This window comes from Camelina sativa, chromosome 11 (genome assembly GCF_000633955.1).
Source record: "Camelina sativa cultivar DH55 chromosome 11, Cs, whole genome shotgun sequence".
Classification (NCBI taxonomy): domain Eukaryota; kingdom Viridiplantae; phylum Streptophyta; class Magnoliopsida; order Brassicales; family Brassicaceae; genus Camelina; species Camelina sativa.
In genome coordinates this window covers 945837-966902 of record NC_025695.1, presented here as the reverse complement: position 1 = coordinate 966902, position 21066 = coordinate 945837, and the positions used below count along the sequence as shown (strand labels likewise).

The following is a 21066-nucleotide window of genomic DNA, read 5'->3' as shown; positions in this document are numbered from 1 at the left end:
TATGCAGATGTGGAGTACTCTCTGTTTGCAGTGGTGGTTCATGTCGGAAGTGGACCAAACCATGGTCATTACGTGAGCCTTGTGAAAAGCCATAACCATTGGCTATTCTTTGATGATGAGAATGTTGAGATGATTGAAGAATCAGCCGTTCAAACATTCTTTGGATCGTCTCAGGAGTATTCGAGCAATACTGATCATGGTTACATCTTGTTCTATGAGAGCCTTGGACCGACCAAGTAAAAAAAGCTGAGAAAGCAGCAAAAAGGGACTTTCTTCGTTTTTATTTCCTTAACTATATTAGTAATGGTATATGCTTGTCTTAAAAAGTCAACTCAATTGACAGTAATTTTTTTTTGTTTATTTTGGGTTTTCTTTCTGTCTTCTCTCTCCCAAAGATACTTTACTTGGTGAGTTTAAAAATTGGAAAAGTTTTTACTGAAATTTGTATACTTCGAAAGGCCATGTACAGTTTATGGCAAATAACTCCTTGTCTTTTGCATCTTTTTCACTCAAAGGAAAAAGCAAGTAAGAAGGTTACAATATGTTGAATTGGTTACTATTATTTTTATGGTCTCAAAGTTGTCTAAAGTTTTGTACTCCCTCCGTTAGCTAAAGCACACAGATTAATAAGTCTTTATTTTTAATAAGTTCAACCGATCAGAAACAATACTACTTAATATAAAATATTAAACTAATCTAAAAATTGCATAGAAACTTGAAAACATCTATATTATGAAACAAAAAACTTTTCTAAAACATCTTATATTTTGAAACAGAGGGAGTATTAGTTTCGTCTTTTTAATTCACAACAAAGCAAAACGCAATACCACCAAACTGTTGTTATATAGTAGTAGTATATATATATATTGCGAGTACGATGGAACATGTTGATAGTTTTTTTATACGGCCCATTAAGAACAATTGGGCTAATAAAGAAATTAGGACCCGGCTATAATCACTTTTGTCGTGAGAATAATAAAGCTATATAAACAAACAAACAAGTAAATAAAAATATTCCAACAAGAAAAAGAAAAAAAGAAAAAAAAGAGAAACAAAACAAAACAGAAAAGAAAGTTCACGGGAGAAGTTGACGAAGAAGATACAGACAGAAAGGCTTGGATCACCCGTGAGCTATGTGCTTTTTTTCTTCTCAAAACATAAATGTTTTCATTTTTCTGATTCAACAAAACAAGTTATTTAAGAATACTACCTCCCAAACCTATGACATACTTCTTTAAAACCACAAATAAATTGTAAAACTGATAAATATATAATTTTAAAATTAATAATAACAAGAGTAAATAATATATTTAAAGCCTGGCAAAATGGCAAGAGGAATTAAATGCATATGACATTTTGAGTTTCAGCAAGAAAAAAGAAGAAGAAGAAGTGTATGGGTGGATGGTTGGGTTATATAATGTCACTTGATTCTTACTATAATTTATCATATACAAAAAAAAAAAGAAAAAGAAATGATTGTATAGAATAGAGCATAACAAAAAGGTAGGAGACAGCTCATAAATAGTAAATTGTAATTATGACTGATGGTAGTAGACTAGTAGTAGTAGTAGCAGCATCAAACAACAGAAGAAAAAAAAAAGAGAGTACAGAAGTACAGACATGCATTTATTTGTCAGTAAATGTCATTATGTTGTTGATGATCCCATCCCATCCATATGGTGGTGATTATGAAATCTCTCTTTAAGTAGTTAGTACTAATCCAACAAGTTTAGTGAATAAACAAAACAATAGCAAGATCCAGGAGGAGAGGAATGAAAAGGTAAAAGGGTAATTTGGGAATTTAAAGTAAAAAAAGGGGAGGGCGAAGAATTAGGATTTGTCGTTATCCTCTCTCTCTCTCGCTGCTGAATAGGGTGTGGGTATGTCGCAATCAGAGATGGATTGAAGAAAAGCCATTCACAGGCGAATCGCGCCGGGCCCGGAGAAGAGCGTCTTCCTCTTCAATCTCTCTCTCTCTGAATCTGCCCGTTACTCACTCTCTCTACATGCATTTGTTGTTTTTTACACTTTACAAGTCTCTTCAAGCTTCGTCTTCCCCTTGGCTCACCTTCTTTCTTGAAGCATCACTTCTAATTTCCCTCCGTCGGTTCACCATTCTCTCTCTCTCTCTCTCTCTCTCTCTCTCTCTCTCTCTCTCTCTCTCTCTCTCTCTCTCTCTCTCTCTCTCTCTCTCTCTCTCTCTCTCTCTCTCTCTCTCTCTCTCTCTCTCTCTCTCTCTCTCTCTCTCTCTCTCTCTCTCTCTCTCTCTCTCTCTCTCTCTCTCTCTCTCTCTCTCTCTCTCTCTCTCTCTCTCTCTCTCTCTCTCTCTCTCTCTCTCTCTCTCTCTCTCTCTCTCTCTCTCTCTCTCTCTCTCTCTCTCTCTCTCNTTTTTTTTTTTTTTTTTTTTGTTGAAATCGAATCTTCGATTTGGAATACTGAAAAGAAGATAAGACTTATGGCTCTTCAGATTCGATTCTGGATGTGTGTGTGGCCATTATCGTCCTCTTAGGATGGGTCATGATGACAGAAGACTATTTTAGGAATTTTGCTAATCTTGTTGCAACTGTTTTAGTGTAGTCGTCACTTACTTAGGTGAAGAGAAGTAGTGAAAATGATCAAATTAAGAGAAGTCTCTTACGTTTTACAAATTATGCCGAGCTCCCTCTTAATCCAAGTGACTGACTGACTAATCAAGTTGCTGTTACACTGTTACTGTTTTGTTATCTTTTGGTCAAAGTCTATGTGATCGTTTTTTGTTCTAGCTTTCCATTGGTGTGATCTGAAAATATATATATCTACAGGGGAAGCAGCAATTCGTAACTGTTGCAGATGGGAATGCACCACTACCTGTCAAGTATCCAAGTTTCAAGCCACCTAATTCGAGTTTTAGTGATGGTGGCAAACATTGTCCCATTGGTAAATGTCTAAAAGATTACGCTTTTAAATTCAGTATCATAGATAGTTTTTCCAAGCTTGCTAATGAGTAAAATGACCATTTTTTTTTTTTTTTTTTTTTTTNGCGTTGCAGATGTTTTCCCACTTCTTGTCAAGGAGGCTGCTGCTTTCCCTTTGAAAGAAGACCCTGGCATCGATACTCCATTGGTGAGTTCTTTTTTTTTTTTTTAAGGTAACAAGTCCTTAATTGAATTGACTCTTGCTCTGAAACTAGGATTCCCTTGGAGTAGAACATGATGATTGTATCTGGTTGCATTTGATCTTGACTCAATTCCATTACACTTTAAATGAGGGTTGATATGTTAATCAGTAGATCATTGATACATCTGAGAACTAGATAGATGTTCAGAAGTAACATTGTGGACCTTCTGTGATAAGGTGTGGTGCTAAGTCCTCCAAACTCTTGCCATTTTTGTATAGGTCCAAGACGTGTGTACTATCTCTGTCTTACCTGATGAAGGAAGCACAATCCCGCAATGTACCTCGCAGTTTACTCTCCTGAGCTTCGTCAAGGCCCTGCTTCCATCTAAAAATCAGATGTTGATCGATGGTCAGCTGAACTGTCAGAAAACGCAGAACCGTATCAATGTGCTACTGGGAGGCACCGATTCTTACCAATCATGCGTTGTGGACATTAACGTCGAGAAAGGGAATGGCGGTGAGACAGTGACATCCCATGACGGAGTTGTTGCAAGTATGAAATCTGAGAGTGTAGTAAGTTCTTTCTATTTGTACTACTTTGGATATCGTCAAGATGATATCCAAATGTCTGACTGTTATGTGGTTGATATATTTTCGCAGCACATGCAAAAGGTATTACAGAGACAAGCAAGCTTGAGCACTGGTAAGATAACGACATTTCATTGAAGTTGCATAATTTAAGATTTTGTTTGTTTTGTTTACGCACTTGGAAAATTTTCAGTTGCAGATAAAGCTATCTCTGAGCGATGCCATGATGCACCAACTAACAGATGGAGAAGATACAAGCGTGCCGCTTCATTTGATTCAAGAAAAATCGTTATCTTATTCTCAATCTTGTAAGTAAATACCTCTACTTCCTTAATACGTATACGATATTACCTTTGATGAAGCATTTCACTGTTAACTTTAAATCTCTTGGATTGCAGATCAAGTGTGGGAACATTGATATTGATCTACTTGACATTGAGAGTGAAGCAAAACGGAGACAACAACAGCTTCAATCACATGTAAACTGTAACATCTCTTTTGACCAAGGGGTCGTCTCTGTTTTGAATCTCTCTTTTCTAAAACTCGTCTTTTGTTCCAAGTTTCATAATGTCGATAATAACAATTCCTCTGTGCATATCACTTGCAAATGCGTAAGGCCTGATTAACGTGTAACTAAACAAGAGGTTAAAAAGGTAAAAACAAGAGAAAAATCAACGGTGCGTAGCATCGTGATCGTCGTAAGTATACAATTTATACCAGAACAACAGCAGGTTTTTGTAATCCGTCAGAGATCATGTACAATAATCGCAAGTAGATTCTACTATAGTTTTTGGATTTTGTTTTTCAAAAACCAATTTTTTCTCCATTCAAGATTTTACATTAAATAGATTTCCTAAAAAATAGGAAAACTAGTTTTTAGCTTTTCTTTACAAATATTAACAAAAACTAGAATCCACATAATTACAGATTTTAGGGAAAACTTACGATTCTTTTTATTTTTTTATGTTTCTTTATTTAATTATTTTAAAAATAACTTTTTTACAAAAAACTAAAATCTCAAAAATCAAAAACCAAAAACTAAAAACCAAAATCTATAATCTAAAAACCATTTAAAAACCATTTCCCATTCATGGCCAAAATCTTCAAACGAACCAAGTAAAATGATTAACAGATAAATGTATGCAAATAAGCAATGAATAATATGTTAATGGTAACGTCTAAGAGATGAAAGGCACACAAACTTCTCGCATTGTGTTAAAAGTTTGATTGGTGTCTATACTGATCAACTGCAGAACAAGGCAAAGACTCACATGTATAAAATAGTTCCCACTGATGTAGAAGAAGGTTTACTTCCGTGATACTATCATCACACTTAATCCGTTTTTCTCTTTAATGTTTTTATATTCTGCGTCTGTTAATGTCTGATAAGATGGAAAATCACAAAACTATCTTGATCCCTTTTGTTTGCTTCTCAAATTTCTTTAATGGAGTATGATGCTGAATCAACAAGAACAGCCTCCTCCTCCTCCTCCTTCTTGCTCACCTTGTGATAAATTTGAAGTGGTCCTAAGATTCACGTCAACCATGTCCTCTGATTTTGTCGCTGATGAATATGAGTCCACCCCCGGTAAAGCTGCAGCAATCTTCCGAAACAAAGCCTGCAATAAGTAAAAAATATTCGTGTTTGTGAGAGAAATCAGACAACCATACAAAAGAACACTCACTCGGGTCCCTAATTCAAGTTGCTCTATACCTTAATGTTGAAATTTTCTTTTGCGCTGGTCTCGATGAACATCACTCCATACTCTTTAGCCTTATCTTCCCCTTCACTGATTGATACTTGCCTGTTTTCATAATATCATAAACGACACATATAAAGACAACCTTATAGAATCGAAGCTGATTCTGCTAATTTATACCTTTTATCAACAAGATCAGTTTTGTTTCCAACAAGAACAATAATAACATCGCCTTGACCTCTTTCTCTGTGTACATCCTCTATCCATTTCGAGGTATTCAGAAACGTTTGCCTATCTGCCAGACACACGTACTTGAACTCATAAGACACAAATGGGGAAAACCAAAGAATCAAGGACAGAAAAAAAAAAAGAGAAGCAGGACTCACTGGCAACATCATATACAACAATGGCAACAGAAGAATCTCTGATGTAACTTGGGATAAGACTCCTGAATCTTTCTTGTCCAGCTGTATCCCTGTAGTAATCAACAAAAAAAACCCATTTGTGTCATCGTTTGAAGCACATAATAACACCTTCTTTGTTCTTCCAAATTAACAGGTTAAGTTTAAAGAAAAAAAAGAAGAAGGGAGTTTCTTAGTTCCCTCACCAAAGCTGCAAACGAACTGTTCGATCTTCAAGGTACATTGTTTTCGAAAGAAAATCGATCCCAATGGTAGGCTGCAGAGATAGAGAGAGAGAGAGAGAAAGCACAATTAAAAGGCTTAAATGACTAATCAACACGTTAATTAACAACAATAGATTACACCCAAAGCAGAGTCCATAGCATGGATGAGTCTATTGTGATCATAATATCCATAAGTAAGGAGATAATTAATTAAAGAACACAACAACAACAACAAAACAGATTAAAGTTGATGTCGGAGAATTGACGAATTAAGTAGAGATGAGAAATTACAAACCTAACCACAGGTGAAGGTTATCGAATAAAGCAATCTTGTGTACAAACCTGGTAAATGGTGTCGAATTTGTCATACATGAAACGAGTGATGATGCTGGTTTTTCCGACAGATTGATCACCTAAGAACACCAACTTAAACTTGGCCAAAGGTGAGACAGCCGCCATGTTTGTTCGTTGTTCAGAAGAAAGAAAGGCAAAATCCGACGATTGGGAGTTTCTTCTTTGCTTAGGAGGTCTCGAAGAAGAAAAAGAAAGAGAAGGAGAGCACGACGACCAAGAAGAAGACTCGGTCGCACACAAAGCCTTCGGAAAATATATTCAACGATTTCCGCGGTGACTTGTAAATATAATAACGAGCGTGTGGATATTACTCGCCTCACCCTGCCGTGCGGTTTGTGTATATCTTTAATACGCTTTTGTTAATTTCCATTGGGATTTTCGTAAAAGAAAAAATATATGCTAAAGATATGTTTTCTAAAACTTCAAGATATGATCAAATTTGAAAGACGAGATTCCTAAAAGTTACTAAACACCAAGCTGCTACTACTACTAGTCCACAAATTTGGTCGGATGATCGGAGAGATTGACAAAAACGACCAAAGAGGGGGGAGCCCACGATTATTACAATTTTATCATAACACGTTTTTGCTATCTGTTAATGCGATTGATTAACATTAACACACACCCAAATCCACAGAGACAGTAATAAGAGAGGTTTCCTCAAGAACTCCATCACAAGAAAAAGCTTGAATCGATCAGCAAATATCATCATATGGCTTATATATTTGTGTTCGTTCCATTAAACCTCAAACCAACTTAAAACAAAATCGATAAGTCCGATTCAGAAACACAAAACCCACCCAAATTCTTAAACCCTAAAATTGGGATTATTTAATTTTATCATTAAGAAACAAAAAAAACCCTACTTACCAACAAATCTCATGTTGCTCCATGGAAACTTAGCCGTACCCGCCGCCGCCGCAGCACCAGCCCTCGTCGGAGAATTAGCCCTTTCACCGCCACCACGACGACCTTTACCTTTACCATTACCGTAACCACCGATCTCCCTCTTCTCCTTCCGATCAAGCCAATGACTCTTTTTATCGTCTTCCTCCTCAACAAAGCTAGATCCTTTCACTTTACTCTTCCTATCTTCCTCGATGTACTTCACCGGAAACAAATCCCTAGAAATCGACAGAGGGCTACGGAGCGTGACGTAAGCCTTCTTGTAATCAGCTTTCGCTATCAGCAAACCTCCACGCTTCTTCTTCTTCCCGTCCATGTTCAGCGTGTTCACCTTCTCCACATCGAATCCGTAGAGTGATTCAAGGACTCGCTTGATCTCGATCTTCGTCGCCGATGGGATCGTTTTCAACGCGAACTCGTGTATGTTCGTCAGCTTCGCCGGCATCAGAAGCTTTATCGGAAGATTCGCGAAATGAACCACTCTTCCTCCCAATCTACTCCCCATTTTTCTTAGGTCAGAGAAATGAAACTGAGGGTTTTTGCTGCTTTCTTCTTCTTCTTCTTCCCCCTCTCACTCTCTCTCTCTCTCACTCATATGCTTTAATGGGCCTTTAATGGGCCGAATGAGCCTTTAATGGGCCGAATGAGCCTAATATTTTGTTATTTTTTTGAGTCTCAAAATCCTCGTTTAATAAGAGAGAGATGATCTTTTTAGGCAGTTACAAGGTAAGAAGGACAACAACATTCATCATCACTTTTACTACACATTTTTACAAATAGCGAATCTTCTTCACTTGAATCTCTTTTTTTTTGTTTCTTTCAAAATCTTCATCAGGATCATGACCACCTGCAGATACCAGGCTCCGTTGTTTTGCTGAGAGCTAGAATCTCATCATACTTTGAGCCATATACAAATCCCCATAGCTGCAAAAGTATCAATATCAATGGTGTGTTTCTTTATTTCAGTAAAAAGGTTGAATCAATATAGAAAATGAATCCTTTTTTCCATTTAGGGATAAAGTGAACTACCTCCACTTCCTTCACATCAAAGTCCTGAGAGTTTGCGAGACAAGAGTTCCCATATGTCTCTGAGTAAGCACTTGATCCGCTTAGCCTATATAACAACACAAATGAATCAAATTGGATTTGAGGAAACAATGGTTTGTTGTCCGTTGCAATGGTAAGAGTTCTGGTAGGAAAAATCTTACAGCTCACTGTCTAGATAGAGAGCAAACCGTCCACCACCTCCCAGAGCTAGAAATTCCTTGGAGCATAAAGTGTAGAACCGATTTGCGCCTGTACCATAATTACAATAATTACAAGTGAATAATGGAAACAACTCCAAGAAGTTCTATGTATCTAATAAGCAATGCATAATAAGTACCTGTGGGACGGTATATTGTGGGTTGTCCTGACTTATTTGTGAAAACAAATGTACTGTTGGTTCCCTGACCAACAACAAAAAATAACCAACACAAAGAATGTGAATTAATAGTGAAATGATTGAAAACTTGATAGATGGAATCAATATAAAAATTGGATCTTTAGCACCACACCTGATATTTTTTATCAGTTGGAATCAAAGGTGCCTCGACAAGACCACCAAAAACCGAACCTTTTCTGTCTCCGACAACCTGAAACAGAGGCGGTTTCCACAGAGCTCCATAAAAAAATTCACACTTTTTACCAAGGGAAACCAATATTTTGAAATAGAAACTGAATTTCATATACCAGTAAACTGAGACCAGGCCAGAGGAGGCTTTTCCTGTACAGTGTGGACAGTGATATACCATGCCTCCATGTACTAGAAGATTGCAACGAAAATGATCACACACAGCCATAAAATATTATATGAAATATAATCCATTCTTAAGATCAGCTCCAAATGAATTGAATGAGTTCTCTCACCTGTAAAGCAATATCCATTTCCTCCCTTGAACAAGCGCAGGAAGTGAAGTATATAAGGAACGTCTTGACTGGTCCGATAAAAGCAAAGAGGGCTCTGAAACTTCAGGTAGAATTACTTGCACTATCTTTGCTTCCTCTTTGACATTATTATTCTGCATCGGCTTCATCTCCAAGCCATCATATTCAGTCTCTTCATCGTCTGGTATCACATCAGAATTTACCTTTCTTTCCTTGCCCCCCGGAAACTTAACAGCCTGGTAAAAATTCTTCAAATGCTGTTTATACTTAGACAACAAGCTCTTCTTTGCACCACCACTAGTAGCCTCCTTCATTTTTCCAATATGATTCACCGAAGATGATGATGTATCACTTGTTTCTGCCTCAGAGTATTCTTCTTCTTCTTCTTCTGATTCTTCGTCTTGATCCTGATCGTTCTTTTTGTCTTTGGGGTCCGAAGACAATAATGAACCAAGGAATGCAGAGAAAGAAGAAGTATCTGGCTCGTCTACCAAATCCTTCTTAGGCTGCTGCTGCTGCTCCTCAGTGATAGACTCTAGTTGATTTCTCTTATTAGACTCATCTTCCTCACCCTAATTAAGAAAAAAAAAATGAGAAAACTAAACTGAGCTCATTAAATGATCACACAAATTTATAGTCCTACCTAGAAGCACTCATCAATCCATCAAAATACTCATGATACAATAATATTCAAAGCAACTAAGCATTAACGCAGAGACCCATTACAGCAAATTCCCAGAAGCAATGGTCAAGATTGATGATGGGGTCAACACAAACAAAAACAGAAAAAGATGAAAACTTTACCGGAAGAGGAGGAGAAGAAGAGGAGGGGGGTTTATCAGAGATGGGATTAAGAAGAAGACCAGCGGTGAGATCGGTGACAAAGTGCACTGCTTTGCTTCTGAAAGATTTGTGTTTCCCCATTTTTTCTAGTGTCGTCGTCCTCCCCTTTTTTAACTGAAATCTATTTTTAGTCCAAAATTAAAAACTTGCAGATTCCAATCTACACCACAAAATTGAGTCAGCTTTCTCCCACCAATCTGTTATTAAGCTGTGATCGTTTACCTAATACGCCATTCTTAGAAAATTTTGGAAAGATCATCTGCTAAAGAAGAAGACCATCTCTCTCTCTCTCTCTCTCTCTCTCTCTCTCTCTCTCTCTCTCTCTCTCTCCTTTAGTCTTCTTGGGGTCTAATCTTATCCGATTTGCTAGCTTTTAATTTTCTTTCTTCAGAGCTCTGAATTGGTTAAGGAACAAGGGTTTTGGTTTTGGATATGAATTGTTTTTGAGACAGCTTAACTAAAAAAATAAAAAGACGACCAACATATTCGGTGAGAGAAAGGTGACGGCGAGCTTACGAGAAAAGTAGTCTTCAAAGCTTTTTAGTTCGTTCGTTGGTATAAAATGATATATAGTTTGTAGAAGATCATTGTACAAGAAAGACTCCATGGCCCAATGGATAAGGCGCTGGTCTACGAAACCAGAGATTCTGGGTTCGATCCCCAGTGGAGTCGATTTCTTTTTGTTCTACTTTTGTTTGTCCAATCAAACGATGACGTATCGAGCCATACTCTGTTTTTTTTTTCATAAGACTAAAATTGTCACAACAAGGATCAAATATATAAAGTTATGAACTTCAATGTAGCTACTAGAAACAACAACACCAAGAGTTTTTATTAACGATCCGTACAAATAGATGAAGATCTCTTACGTAACTAAATTCTAAAGAACCTGAAACGTGATAGCTGAGGTAACTTAACTCTAAAGAACCTGAAACGTGATAGTCTCCCAGTCCTTAGACCAACGAAATGCTGCTTTCACCGCCGGGAGGCTTCCTCACACCACCAAAGTAGTCTCGGGACTCTGACTTCCCGTCTGCGAAAATATTGTTTCCGCTCATTTCCCTTAGTTTAGCTGAGCTTAACTGCTTATCTGCAGTACCAGGTGATTCGTCGCCTTTGAAAATACCGTTTCCCGTGAGTTCCTGAAACTTCTGGTTATGTATCTTCTTTGATGTCTTCACAACAGGTTCTTCACTGAATAGTATGTTGCTTTGTCCTCCTGCAGGCTGTTTGCAAAATCATGAAAAAAAACAATCTTACATCGAAGAGAAAGCAAATCTTCTTTTGGGCACCAAGTCTCAGTTTCTTTTCAAAGATAAATATAACTTACATTGGAAACTTTAACAGAAGTACGTAAGTTCCTTGGTGCAGGCTCTCCCATGTCTCTGTTACCTCTAGCTTCTTGTTGAGCAGCAGCCAAAGATCGAGGCTGAATCTCAGGTGGAGGTCCAAAGATGTTATGACCGCTGATCTCTTCGATCTTAGCACTTGATATCTGCTTGTTGCTCTTTAAGTCAGCCTCGGTGAGCAAGTTTCCGCTAAGCTCTCTTTGCTTTGCAACCTCGGTTAAAGTGGTAGGTTTCTTCGGGGAAACATTCCCGTCAGCGCTGAAAGATATCTGACTCATCCCATTCAGAGTTTGCTGCAAATTTCAGAATACATTATTACCTAACTACCATTTCTGAAACAAACATAAAAAGAGTCACAAGACAAAGTAAGTTACCTGATAGTAACGGAGTCCAGTCTTTGGATCAGTAGCATCGGATTCCGACCCAACTTTTGCCTTATCAGTAAATATGCCACTACCAGTCATCTCTTTCATCTTGTACCCTGAACAATTCTTCCTGTAAAGACCAGTAAAGGTTCAACCTTTTAACACTTGCAGATCATGGAAAGTATAATAAAATTAGGTAAAGCAAAATTAAAAACATCAACAAAGAAGAGACAAAGAACTCCTCAATAGAGATAATGAAACAGTAGTAGATTGACATGTAAAATGGTGGGGCTTGATGAGAACAATGAATGTAATAAAATATATAGAACTAAAAAAATCCTCAGATAAGCCAAAAAAGCATTTGACCAATCTCTTTTCATAAGTTCATCATTCCTTCAAAATGATCTGATCTTACAAAATAAAAAGAACTGACTTCATTCATACAAAGGAACCATTTTTTTGTGAAAAAAAAAAAAAAAAAAAAAGGCAAACACTTTCAAGAACCAATTCTGTTTCAGTTGTAATACTTAGATCTGGTAATGAAATGGTTAAATAAAAAGATTTGCATGAGAGATGAGATTTAAAATAGATTTTCTTACAGCTTATTGAGAGACTGAGCTTCCTCATCTGTGATCTGACCTCCGCCGAGAATCTTGCTGATTCCATCGGAAGGCTGAAAAATAAATTAAAGAAGAAATGGTTCAGCTTTCTCAATAGAAAAAAAGAAAGTGAGAAACATATTTAATGAAGAAACAAACGGACCTGGTGAGAACGAGAGGCGGAAGGGGTTGTAGAATGCTGAGGAGGAGGGGTTTCCGACCAGGAAAGCAGATCGGCGGTGGAAGTGTGAGGGTTTCTCACCGGCGTGTTTCTCTCCATTTCTTTTTTTCTTCTCTTTCTTCTTCTGATTCAAAGGGAAAAAAAAGGTTTTTTTTTCTTGAAACACTTCAATGGTTCAAAGATATCTTTTTTCTTCTCTTTTTTTTTTTTTTTAACTTTAAAATCAGAAAAGGAAAATAGAAATAGATTAGTGTTAGTTTTTAAAGAGCAGAAATAGAATTGTTATTTAATGTCTCTCATGACAGAAATAGAGTTTTAATTTAATAATCTTCGCTAAACTGAACATTACAGTCCGAATTGAATGAAGAAAGCTACTACTGAAAGCATTCAATTTAAATCGATTACCAAAAAAAAATACTTACATATGATACATATGATAGTACACCAAAAACTTTATTAAAAGCTAAATGTAGTCTTTTTCCCATTCTCATAAATGATTTGTTATCATCATCATTTCATATAGGATTCTTCTTAGTAGTTGAAAATAACTTTTTTTTTTTACTATTTTACCGCATTTTGTGTATTATTTTCCAAATTTTCAGCTAATAAAGGTTTTGTTTTGTTATATTTTTTTTATTTTACATTTTACCAACGGTAAAGTATGGATATATCGAACTTCAAATTTCAAATTCAATTCAAAACCAAAATCTTGAACTTCATATTGTAAAAATTATAAACTTATGAAGAAAAAGTTTAAAACTATTTTTTTTGTCCAAAAAAATAATTTATTTATTTAAAACAAAATAAAATATAACTAAAAATTGTAAACAAAACATTTAAATCTTTAAGAGAAAATTTAAACTATTTTGTTCAGAATTTTTTAAAAAATAGAATGTGAATGAAAGTTTTAAATCTTTTAAAATCAGTAAAGAAAAAAATCCTTTTAAAAATTAATTAGAAAATTGAATGTTAAATCTATATAACGATGCGATAAACAAGTTCGATCTGTAGAATCTCTAACGATCAAGTGACTATATCAAATGATTGGATCCAAAATCTGATTAGCTTTCACATCATATTGTAAACTTGTTATCCAATTTTCATTAATTAAAATCAGAAAAGTTTTTTTAAAATCAATTAAAAAAAACCTTTTAAAAATTAATTGAAAAATTGAATGCTAAATCTACATAATGACGTGATAAACAAGTTCAATTTGTGGAATCTCTAACGATCAAATGACTGGATTCAAAATCTGGTTAGTTTTCACATCATATTGTAAACTTATTATCTAATCTTCGTTAACTAAATTAGAAAAATCAATTTAAAAAAAAATTGAATGAAAAAAAAAAAACAGTAAGAAAACTTTTTACCTAAAGAGAGAAGGGATGAAATTGACCTAGTTTTTTGTTGGGGTTTTATGGGATCACCGGCAAACGAAGCACCGTCGCCCTCTCCGTAGAGTAGCATCTTCATACTTTGCGATGGTGAGAATAGAAGCAAAGCAAGCGCAGGGATCGAATAAGAGAAAAGAGAACCCTAAAAAATCAGAGCATGTTGTTGCAATCTTAATCTCACTCTCTGTTTCTATGTCACCGGCAAACGAATCACCGTCGCCGTCTTCGTGGAGTAGCATCCACCTCTGCAGTAGTATTGTCTTCGTAGAGTTTCTTCAATTTTTGTGGCGGTGAGAGAGAGAGAGAGAGAGAAACTGCGATGTCGACACCACTACCACAGACCAGCCATCACGACGAACCGACGGAGAAGAGATCTCGCACATATATACATCTCTACGGAACTCCCTCAGACGAAGGAGTGATTGTAAACGAAGATAAATCAGCTTCCATCACTCTCGCTTCTCGTCGGCGAAGAGAAACACCAAACCCCACAACAAAAGATAAAGATGAAATAGAAAAGCAAAGCAAGCGCAGGGATCAAAGAAGAGAAGAGAACCCTAAAAAATCAGAGCATGTAATTGCAAGAATCATTAAACAAACAGATAGGGAGAAAGAGTAAGGGCGAGACCTATATTTATAGACACATCTTATGTGTGTGTGTCTTGGGATCAAAGTTTCCTTTTTTTTTTTACACATCTCTGTTACGTCTTTCCTTTATTTGACCTTATGACCGACTTGATGACTCAAGTTTCCTCTTTTTTTTCTTTTTTTGTTACTCCTATGTTTTTTCCTTTTCACTGTGATCTGATTGAAATAAACATTAAAAAAAAAACACTTATTGCCAACAAAATATCCAAGTAAAAATTCAATCACTTCGATTTCTATTTCATTAAAAGATTGATAAAACGAAATGATTTAGTAAACTGTAAATCCCAAAAAGGATTTTGAAAGGAACTGTACATTATTTGAGTTATCACTATATTGTTCTTTGTTTCTTCAAGCTACTCAACACCATACTCCATAGGAGAACTCAAAATGCTCCACCAATTCAATCACCTACATTTATATTATCTCTAAAATAAAATCAATCCTCCAGATCTATCAAAAGCAGTAGCATCGACGCATTTTCTCCCACTCCCTCCTTGCCATCAAGGAGGAAGAATCCAGAAACTACAGACCATATATATAGCTTGTGGTAAAGATTGCTTGCATTGTCTAATGGCTTTAACTTTTATTACTTCTTCTTTTTCTTTTTAACTATATAGACCTTCCTTAAATGTTCTGCTGAGTTTACTCTGTTGTTTGTTCGATCGAACGGAGCTCCCAGTTTCCTTCTCCATCAATTAACCTCAATTCCAAGGAGTGGAACGGGATTAGAGCGGGCCGCTGAGGTTTGTGTGAACAGAGATGAAATTAGTAAGAGTGAAATAATTTTATGGGATATCGTGTACGGGGAAACAAAACAAAAACTTACTTGTGACGAGGTTATGAAAGTGACTCCCATATCTCTTGCAACCCTATAGAGCTGTTCCTCAACGTCAACACTTGTCGCACTGCAAAATAAAGAGCAGATATATAAAGAGAAGGGAAGATGATGGTAAAAAGTACGGGGTAATTGCAGGAGAAGACTGATCATTTACTTGGTGCATTCATCAAGGACTCCAAACTTCGGTCTGTGAAAGAATAAACGTGCCTACAATACGAAACAACTCAAGATTATTCACGTAAAAAACAAAAGAATGTGTCTGTTGTTGCTTTACAAAGTGACTTACCATGCCTAGTCTCTGTTGCTCTCCAAGAGATAATATGTCTTCCCAATTGGTAGTAGCATCCCAACCACCTACATCTCTTTCCAAAAGATAAACTAACCGAACATTCTCCAAAATGGTTTTCAAATGAGCATCCAGAACGCTTCCAGCTTCTGTTGAGCTTTCTCCTGTTAGTTACGCCAATATTCCGCACATATGAGAGATAGGAAGATCAAACAACTTCCACTTCAGGTAACAGATATAGATCATTCGATTTGAAAATCAAATAACCTTTTGAAGTTAATGAAATTTTGGACTTACCATTGGTGTATAACTTTGCTGCCCTTTTCTCTGCTTCTTCTTTAGATAGAGGATATATAATTTGATCTCTCAGTGTCCCTAAACATGTATAAGGTCGCTGCGGGACAAAAAACATGCCATTCCCTGACCCAAGTTCTTTGATATCCAATGATGGCTTGGCAAGTCTTCCGCATACAGTGGGCCAGATATCTCTAAGGACTCTAAATATAGAAGTCTTTCCACTACCATTTGGACCTGAAATTTTTGCTAGTATTAGCTCTGGGCTAATGCAGTAACTTCAATGACGGAGATTAATTCACCAACCTGTGACAAGCAGGCTTTTCCCTGAAACTATTTCGCATGACAACTTGCTAGCCATCAATTTCTGAGCAGGGGTAATGATATCCACCTCCGAAAAGGAAAGTAGATCTTGAGATTCCAAACGACTTGTGTGATTTTCTGAGGTAACGCCTGAAAATAGTTGGACAAAATGACATGATTAAATCAAGTTAAGCCTAATAACTCCTAAGAATATATGAACACATCCAGCAGGAAAAAAAGTTCACAAAATCATGACTATGTATATGTACATAAAGCACCAAGATTTTGTAGCAGCTTGCCAAAGTGTAAACCTATATATGCCGTAGTACCTGACTGAGAAGCATCCAAAAACTCATCAAGCTCAAAAATTCTGTTAATACCACCAGAGAGCTCAAGGAACTTCTTGTTTAGTTCAAGAATATCGCCAAAAGCCATAAAGCTTTGGGAGACAACAGAAGCTAAATACCGCAATGCATGTGCCAATTCACCTGGTATCAAAAGAACCATGCAAGAAAGCGTTACAGAGATGACATGTACATACTTCATTGTCTCACGTTTATCAATGAAGTGATTAATTAGACAAGTACTGTTGAGAGGGAAAAAGTGGTGACTGATGTTTGTACTACAATAAAGTGTGACAGATCTTCACCTTGAGTGGAGACAAGTGCTCTGTCTCCCTNACATTATTAACTCAAGTTCAGATATTGTCTATAAGCCTAATAACTCCTAAGAATATGTGAACACATCCAACGGGAAAAAGTTCACAAAATCATGACTATGTATATGTACATAAAGCACCAAGATTTTGTAGCAGCTTGCCAAAGTGTAAACCTATATATGCCGTAGTACCTGACTGAGAAGCATCCAAAAACTCATCAAGCTCAAAAATTCTGTTAATACCACCAGAGAGCTCAAGGAACTTCTTGTTTAGTTCAAGAATATCGCCAAAAGCCATAAAGCTTTGGGAGACAACAGAAGCTAAATACCGCAATGCATGTGCCAATTCACCTGGTATCAAAAGAACCATGCAAGAAAGCGTTACAGAGATGACATGTACATACTTCATTGTCTCACGTTTATCAATGAAGTGATTAATTAGACAAGTACTGTTGAGAGGGAAAAAGTGGTGACTGATGTTTGTACTACAATAAAGTGTGACAGATCTTCACCTTGAGTGGAGACAAGTGCTCTGTCTCCCTTGTGTTCTAGGGCATACAATAAACTCAATCCCCAAGTCACATTATTGGGAAGTTGCTTTGTCACAAAATCATCAAGTATGCCATACACCCATTTCTTCCTCAAGAGCATTAGAGAGTGGTCCAGCAGGGCCCTGAATTTTGTGTCCACCATCTGCCCCATGAAAAAAGAAAAATAAGCGCACATTCACCTATAAGACATGTTAAAGCTCCAAGCACAGAAGTGAAGCCGCATTTGACATGAAAAAACCATCATTAAATAAATTGATAAAACATTTCCAAGTTCACTTCTTGTAACCCTGCTTCACAAATAACTATAGCTAGGGAAGTTAAGACACTTACAGCTTTTTCTCGAGCTCCACCTCCAAAGAATGCAATAGATTCAGCATGAGTGTTCAGCCTTTCGTGCATAAACCTACATAACAGGAACAAGTTGGTCCTGATAGTTTCTATAACACAATCATCTGCAATTTGGACGAAGCACAAAAAACTTACCTAAACTTCCCCTCAAGCTGCTGTTCTTCACCAGCTAGATCACCGAAATCGGGAGCAACACGTCTCAGAAAACCCAAACCAAGTAACATATATGTGTATAATATGGCAACTCCCCTCTGACCAGTCAATAGCTTCATCCTCCAGGTGAACCTTCAATTTTTTTTTTTCATAATTATAATTCAAACCAAGAACCTTGAAACAACTATTAGAAAAACAATCCAACAAAGTGTACGTACCAGAGAATGTCAACTGACGGCTTTACCATTCCAGTAAGAAGTCCAGACAAGTCACTGGTTAGCTTTTCCAGGTCACGAGTGAGTCTCTGGTCCGCATCAATACTATTGCCTGACATGTGGAAAACCTGAATATATATATACCCAATGAGATATTTAGTGTCTCTAACTTTGCGACATCAACTTGTAAGAACAGAACAAATAAACAGCCACTGCGAAGCATAGAAATTTAGGTCAAGTTGCACTGAATAACACAAGCTTATCCACAATGCATGAATAGGGCATAGTTGCATAATATCTTTGAGCCTTATAGAATTGAATTGACCTTGTAAAACGCATTGTTTCTCAAGTAATTCCGTAGCAGATGTTGAGTCAAACGAATCCTCCACCCTAACGCTAGCCTTTGCGTCAGATGCCTGAAGAATGTAACAAAAAGAGTTAGGTGAAAACTTATCAGCGAAAGGTTTTATAAATATAACTAATAACTTAACGTAAATAAATTTCATAACTTGCTTTCTTTATAACGAACACATTCATCGAGCAATTTAGTAAGTCGTGACAAGGGGATAATAGCTGGTGGACTTTGAACATTCATATATGCATTAAAAAATAAGGATTACCTTAATGAAGGAGCAATGATAGAAGATGCACCACTTTGGAGAACACTCAAACCAATTAAACGAACAAAGGCTGTTTTATCTTGCTCCAAGACATACTTCACAGTGGTCCCTGCAAAAACCATGGTTGGTTGTTAGAACCGGGGCCCTATTAATACAACTGACCAGGTAAACACGGAGTATGTTACCATTCAAAGAGGCTATTCGGTCAGAGATCAGTGTTCTTGAGACGACAAGGCAAGCAACAGCGAGCAGTTGTGCTCCTTGTTTGTCAAATATAGTGGGTATCTGAAATGTAACAATGAAATGGTCAGCTAATTTGAGAAGTATAATACCAATATTAGCATTGATGCGGGATAAATAAGTTAGCCAAGTGGAAATTGCAGAATGAAAGGTTGGCCATCCAAGGAAGCTAAAGAAATGCACTGAGATGCAAGGGAGAATGAAAGATAATGCCTATTTATTGTTTTCTAGGTTCACAAGAGTTCACTTTAATAGTAACTGAAGCTCACCAATACGTTTAACATTGCAGCTACTCTTGATGGTAAAGCCCTTTGGGATGTTTGAGGTTGAGGAAAACGAGGCAGCATTACACTTTTATCAACAACAGGTGACTTTGTAATTAACTGTGTCAGATACGACTGACCCTTTGAATTAGTGGTAGCAGATTCCTACATAACACCAAGTAACAAGGTTATATAATCACCTCAACGAAAACTAACATAAACCAAAATATCTACACAAGCTTCTGAGACCTTTCTAGCTGCAGCAAACGCTCGTTGAACAACCATAGCATCATTTTGCCGATCTGTATCTGAAATTTTCGCTGAATCTGAATCAATTTCAGCATCCGTCAGAAGGGCAGAGTCATCCCTGAATATTTAGTAGTCATTTTTAGTAAGTAAATACAAAAACAAAAAAAAACTTTGATAATCCTCACAAACATGATTAAGAAACAATCCCAACCTCTTGTAGTGAACACTCCATCCCCCTTCGCCGTCTAGTGACAAAACAACATCATGGAATGCAACAAGGGCTGGACGATGGGAGATTGTTATGCAAGAAGTTCCCATAGCTCGAACCTTAGCGGCAAAGCGTTCTTCCATATCAGTTGTCACAGCACTTGTGCATTCATCAAGAATTGCAAATTTGGGTTTGTGGTAGAATAATCTGGCCATCCCCAATCTCTGTTGCTCTCCAAGAGATAACTCATCACCCCAGTTAACCTCTTTTTCCGGTTGGTAGCGATCCAATAAATATTCTAGATCAACCTACAAGCAAAAGTCCACAATAATAAGCATAACATACAAATTTGACAAAAACAAACTCAAACCACCCAAACCATCCTACTATAGAATAAAGAAACTAGGATACCAACATTTTTCAATAGCTCCACCATTCCCGTCTCAGTGAGTGGTTCAGTCTCTTGATCAGAAGTAAGAGGATATATTAACTGGTCACGAAGTGTTCCTACTGCCATATAGGGTCGTTGCGGCACGTAGAAAATCTCCTTGTTAAGATCAGAACCAACTCCTGGCTTCACAATATGCCCAGACACCAGGGGCCATAGACCTCCTAATACTCGGAAAAGGGAACTCTTGCCACTTCCATTAGGACCTACGATACATATGGTTGAACAGATAATGAAATGGGAATAATGATGAAATCAGGCAAATGGAAATCAGCATGTTATTGCATTAATTAAATAACAAAAAAAACGAAAACCAGGAACCTAAAAACAGTCCAGTAAATGGATCACAGAAGATGATGTTGTTGCCACCATTCCACTCACACCCTAGTCGTTGAACAGGATATGAATGATTCGTCTATAACTAGGCATATCAAATCTACTTTTGACAAGGGTGGTATTGCTATCCATTCCAGAATACAAAAATTACTTCGTTCAGAATAGTACTTCAAATATACTCAAGTCAAGGATCAGAGGAAAATATAGCAGCAGATATGCTACTCTATCTATCATTTTTGCTTCAGTGGCTGAGATATTTCTAGATGATGAAGAAAGCGCGAAAGATAGTCATTGTTACTGTTAAAGAAAAAGTAATCGAAAGGGAAATTGATAGTCATACACTCATACTATGAGTTACCTGTAATCAGAAGATTAGACCCTTGCTCAACTCGAAGGGTGAGATCCTCCACCAAAACATTTCCCGTTGGAGTAACAACCTGAAGTGTGTTTAGTAACTTTAAGAACACAACATTATGGAAAAAA

The 21066-nt window shown here is 36.9% G+C and overlaps 7 protein-coding genes and 1 non-coding gene across 13 annotated transcripts in view; 3 read left to right on the top strand and 5 right to left on the bottom strand.

The window, feature by feature from the left end:
* The window catches only part of LOC104720919 (ubiquitin carboxyl-terminal hydrolase 3), a 2990-nt gene extending 2497 nt beyond the window's left edge, over window positions 1–493 (top strand). The window contains exon 7 of one of the 2 annotated variants that reach the window (XM_019231422.1): window positions 34–493. In XM_019231422.1, the coding sequence (XP_019086967.1) occupies window positions 34–240 (207 nt within the window). In that variant the 3' untranslated portion in view covers window positions 241–493. The remainder of the gene's footprint in view (window positions 1–33) is intronic. The other variant, XM_010438815.2, reaches the window with a different exon arrangement.
* LOC104727501 lies at window positions 2416–4306 on the top strand. 4 transcript variants are annotated; one of them, XM_010446604.2, is made up of 6 exons: window positions 2416–2916; window positions 3029–3102; window positions 3376–3669; window positions 3757–3799; window positions 3884–3992; window positions 4083–4306. In XM_010446604.2, exons 3-6 carry the CDS (start codon window positions 3493–3495, stop codon window positions 4165–4167), a joined length of 414 nt encoding a protein of 137 aa, XP_010444906.2. In that variant the 5' UTR covers window positions 2416–2916; window positions 3029–3102; window positions 3376–3492; the 3' UTR covers window positions 4168–4306. The 4 variants fall into 4 exon arrangements, with proteins under 4 accessions (XP_010444906.2, XP_019087241.1, XP_019087243.1 ...); XM_019231696.1 differs by having other exon boundaries at window positions 2417–2916; window positions 3878–3992; XM_019231698.1 differs by lacking the exons at window positions 2416–2916; window positions 3029–3102 and having other exon boundaries at window positions 3557–3649.
* On the bottom strand, window positions 4957–6932 carry LOC104720918 (ras-related protein RABH1c). Its single transcript, XM_010438813.2, has 6 exons — window positions 6352–6932; window positions 5992–6062; window positions 5771–5859; window positions 5565–5679; window positions 5399–5489; window positions 4957–5303 (listed from the first exon to the last, which is right to left on the bottom strand). The coding sequence occupies exons 1-6, from the start codon at window positions 6466–6468 to the stop codon at window positions 5148–5150; spliced, it is 639 nt and encodes a 212-aa protein (XP_010437115.1). The 5' UTR covers window positions 6469–6932; the 3' UTR covers window positions 4957–5147.
* LOC104720917 lies at window positions 7036–7844 on the bottom strand. Its single transcript, XM_010438812.2, has one exon. The coding sequence runs from the start codon at window positions 7772–7774 to the stop codon at window positions 7226–7228; it is 549 nt and encodes a 182-aa protein (XP_010437114.1). The 5' UTR covers window positions 7775–7844; the 3' UTR covers window positions 7036–7225.
* LOC104720915 lies at window positions 7957–10546 on the bottom strand. Of its 2 annotated transcripts, XM_010438811.2 has the most exons (9): window positions 10261–10546; window positions 10000–10159; window positions 9178–9767; window positions 9001–9073; window positions 8826–8903; window positions 8654–8717; window positions 8478–8565; window positions 8299–8383; window positions 7957–8193 (listed from the first exon to the last, which is right to left on the bottom strand). In XM_010438811.2, exons 2-9 carry the CDS (start codon window positions 10117–10119, stop codon window positions 8107–8109), a joined length of 1185 nt encoding a protein of 394 aa, XP_010437113.1. In that variant the 5' UTR covers window positions 10120–10159; window positions 10261–10546; the 3' UTR covers window positions 7957–8106. The 2 variants fall into 2 exon arrangements, with proteins under 2 accessions (XP_010437113.1, XP_010437112.1); XM_010438810.2 differs by having other exon boundaries at window positions 10000–10546.
* On the top strand, window positions 10638–10710 carry TRNAR-ACG. Its single transcript has one exon. It is a non-coding gene; the product is annotated as a tRNA-Arg (tRNA).
* Window positions 10795–12631, bottom strand: LOC104720914. The gene is made up of 5 exons (XM_010438809.2): window positions 12515–12631; window positions 12352–12425; window positions 11762–11882; window positions 11369–11680; window positions 10795–11264 (listed from the first exon to the last, which is right to left on the bottom strand). The coding sequence occupies exons 1-5, from the start codon at window positions 12629–12631 to the stop codon at window positions 10992–10994; spliced, it is 897 nt and encodes a 298-aa protein (XP_010437111.1). The 3' UTR covers window positions 10795–10991.
* Window positions 14824–21038, bottom strand: LOC104720913 (ABC transporter D family member 1). Its single transcript, XM_010438808.1, has 19 exons — window positions 20942–21038; window positions 20215–20453; window positions 19803–20107; window positions 19592–19709; window positions 19349–19507; window positions 19025–19124; window positions 18840–18948; window positions 18545–18635; window positions 18223–18347; window positions 17987–18136; window positions 17834–17906; window positions 17465–17645; window positions 17145–17303; window positions 16299–16445; window positions 15996–16229; window positions 15699–15862; window positions 15567–15619; window positions 15401–15479; window positions 14824–15312 (listed from the first exon to the last, which is right to left on the bottom strand). Exons 2-19 carry the CDS (start codon window positions 20314–20316, stop codon window positions 15217–15219), a joined length of 2445 nt encoding a protein of 814 aa, XP_010437110.1. The 5' UTR covers window positions 20317–20453; window positions 20942–21038; the 3' UTR covers window positions 14824–15216.

Excerpts from the sequence above, each read along its gene's own strand:
- LOC104727501 (XM_019231696.1), top strand. The coding sequence starts at position 3,493 with ATGTTGATCGATGGTCAGCTGAACTGTCAGAAAACGCAGAACCGTATC. Across the intron at positions 3,800-3,877 it reads ACAAGCAAGCTTGAGCACTG|TTGCAGATAAAGCTATCTCT; the intron begins GTAAGATAACGA and ends GAAAATTTTCAG. Across the intron at positions 3,993-4,082 it reads GTTATCTTATTCTCAATCTT|ATCAAGTGTGGGAACATTGA; the intron begins GTAAGTAAATAC and ends CTTGGATTGCAG.
- LOC104720918 (XM_010438813.2), bottom strand. The coding sequence starts at position 6,468 with ATGGCGGCTGTCTCACCTTTGGCCAAGTTTAAGTTGGTGTTCTTAGGT. Across the intron at positions 6,063-6,351 it reads AATTCGACACCATTTACCAG|CCTACCATTGGGATCGATTT; the intron begins GTTTGTACACAA and ends CTATCTCTGCAG. Across the intron at positions 5,304-5,398 it reads AAGAAAATTTCAACATTAAG|GCTTTGTTTCGGAAGATTGC; the intron begins GTATAGAGCAAC and ends TACTTATTGCAG.
- LOC104720917 (XM_010438812.2), bottom strand. The coding sequence starts at position 7,774 with ATGGGGAGTAGATTGGGAGGAAGAGTGGTTCATTTCGCGAATCTTCCG.
- LOC104720915 (XM_010438810.2), bottom strand. The coding sequence starts at position 10,119 with ATGGGGAAACACAAATCTTTCAGAAGCAAAGCAGTGCACTTTGTCACC. Across the intron at positions 8,566-8,653 it reads CACAATATACCGTCCCACAG|GCGCAAATCGGTTCTACACT; the intron begins GTACTTATTATG and ends ATTATGGTACAG. Across the intron at positions 8,194-8,298 it reads TTGATGTGAAGGAAGTGGAG|CTATGGGGATTTGTATATGG; the intron begins GTAGTTCACTTT and ends ATACTTTTGCAG.
- LOC104720914 (XM_010438809.2), bottom strand. The coding sequence starts at position 12,631 with ATGGAGAGAAACACGCCGGTGAGAAACCCTCACACTTCCACCGCCGAT. Across the intron at positions 12,426-12,514 it reads CCGCCTCTCGTTCTCACCAG|CCTTCCGATGGAATCAGCAA; the intron begins GTCCGTTTGTTT and ends TTTATTTTTCAG. Across the intron at positions 11,883-12,351 it reads GCTCAGTCTCTCAATAAGCT|GAAGAATTGTTCAGGGTACA; the intron begins GTAAGAAAATCT and ends TGGTCTTTACAG.
- LOC104720913 (XM_010438808.1), bottom strand. The coding sequence starts at position 20,316 with ATGGCAGTAGGAACACTTCGTGACCAGTTAATATATCCTCTTACTTCT. Across the intron at positions 19,710-19,802 it reads TGGAGTGTTCACTACAAGAG|GGATGACTCTGCCCTTCTGA; the intron begins GTTGGGATTGTT and ends CTAAATATTCAG. Across the intron at positions 17,907-17,986 it reads CAGCTTGAGGGGAAGTTTAG|GTTTATGCACGAAAGGCTGA; the intron begins GTAAGTTTTTTG and ends CCTGTTATGTAG.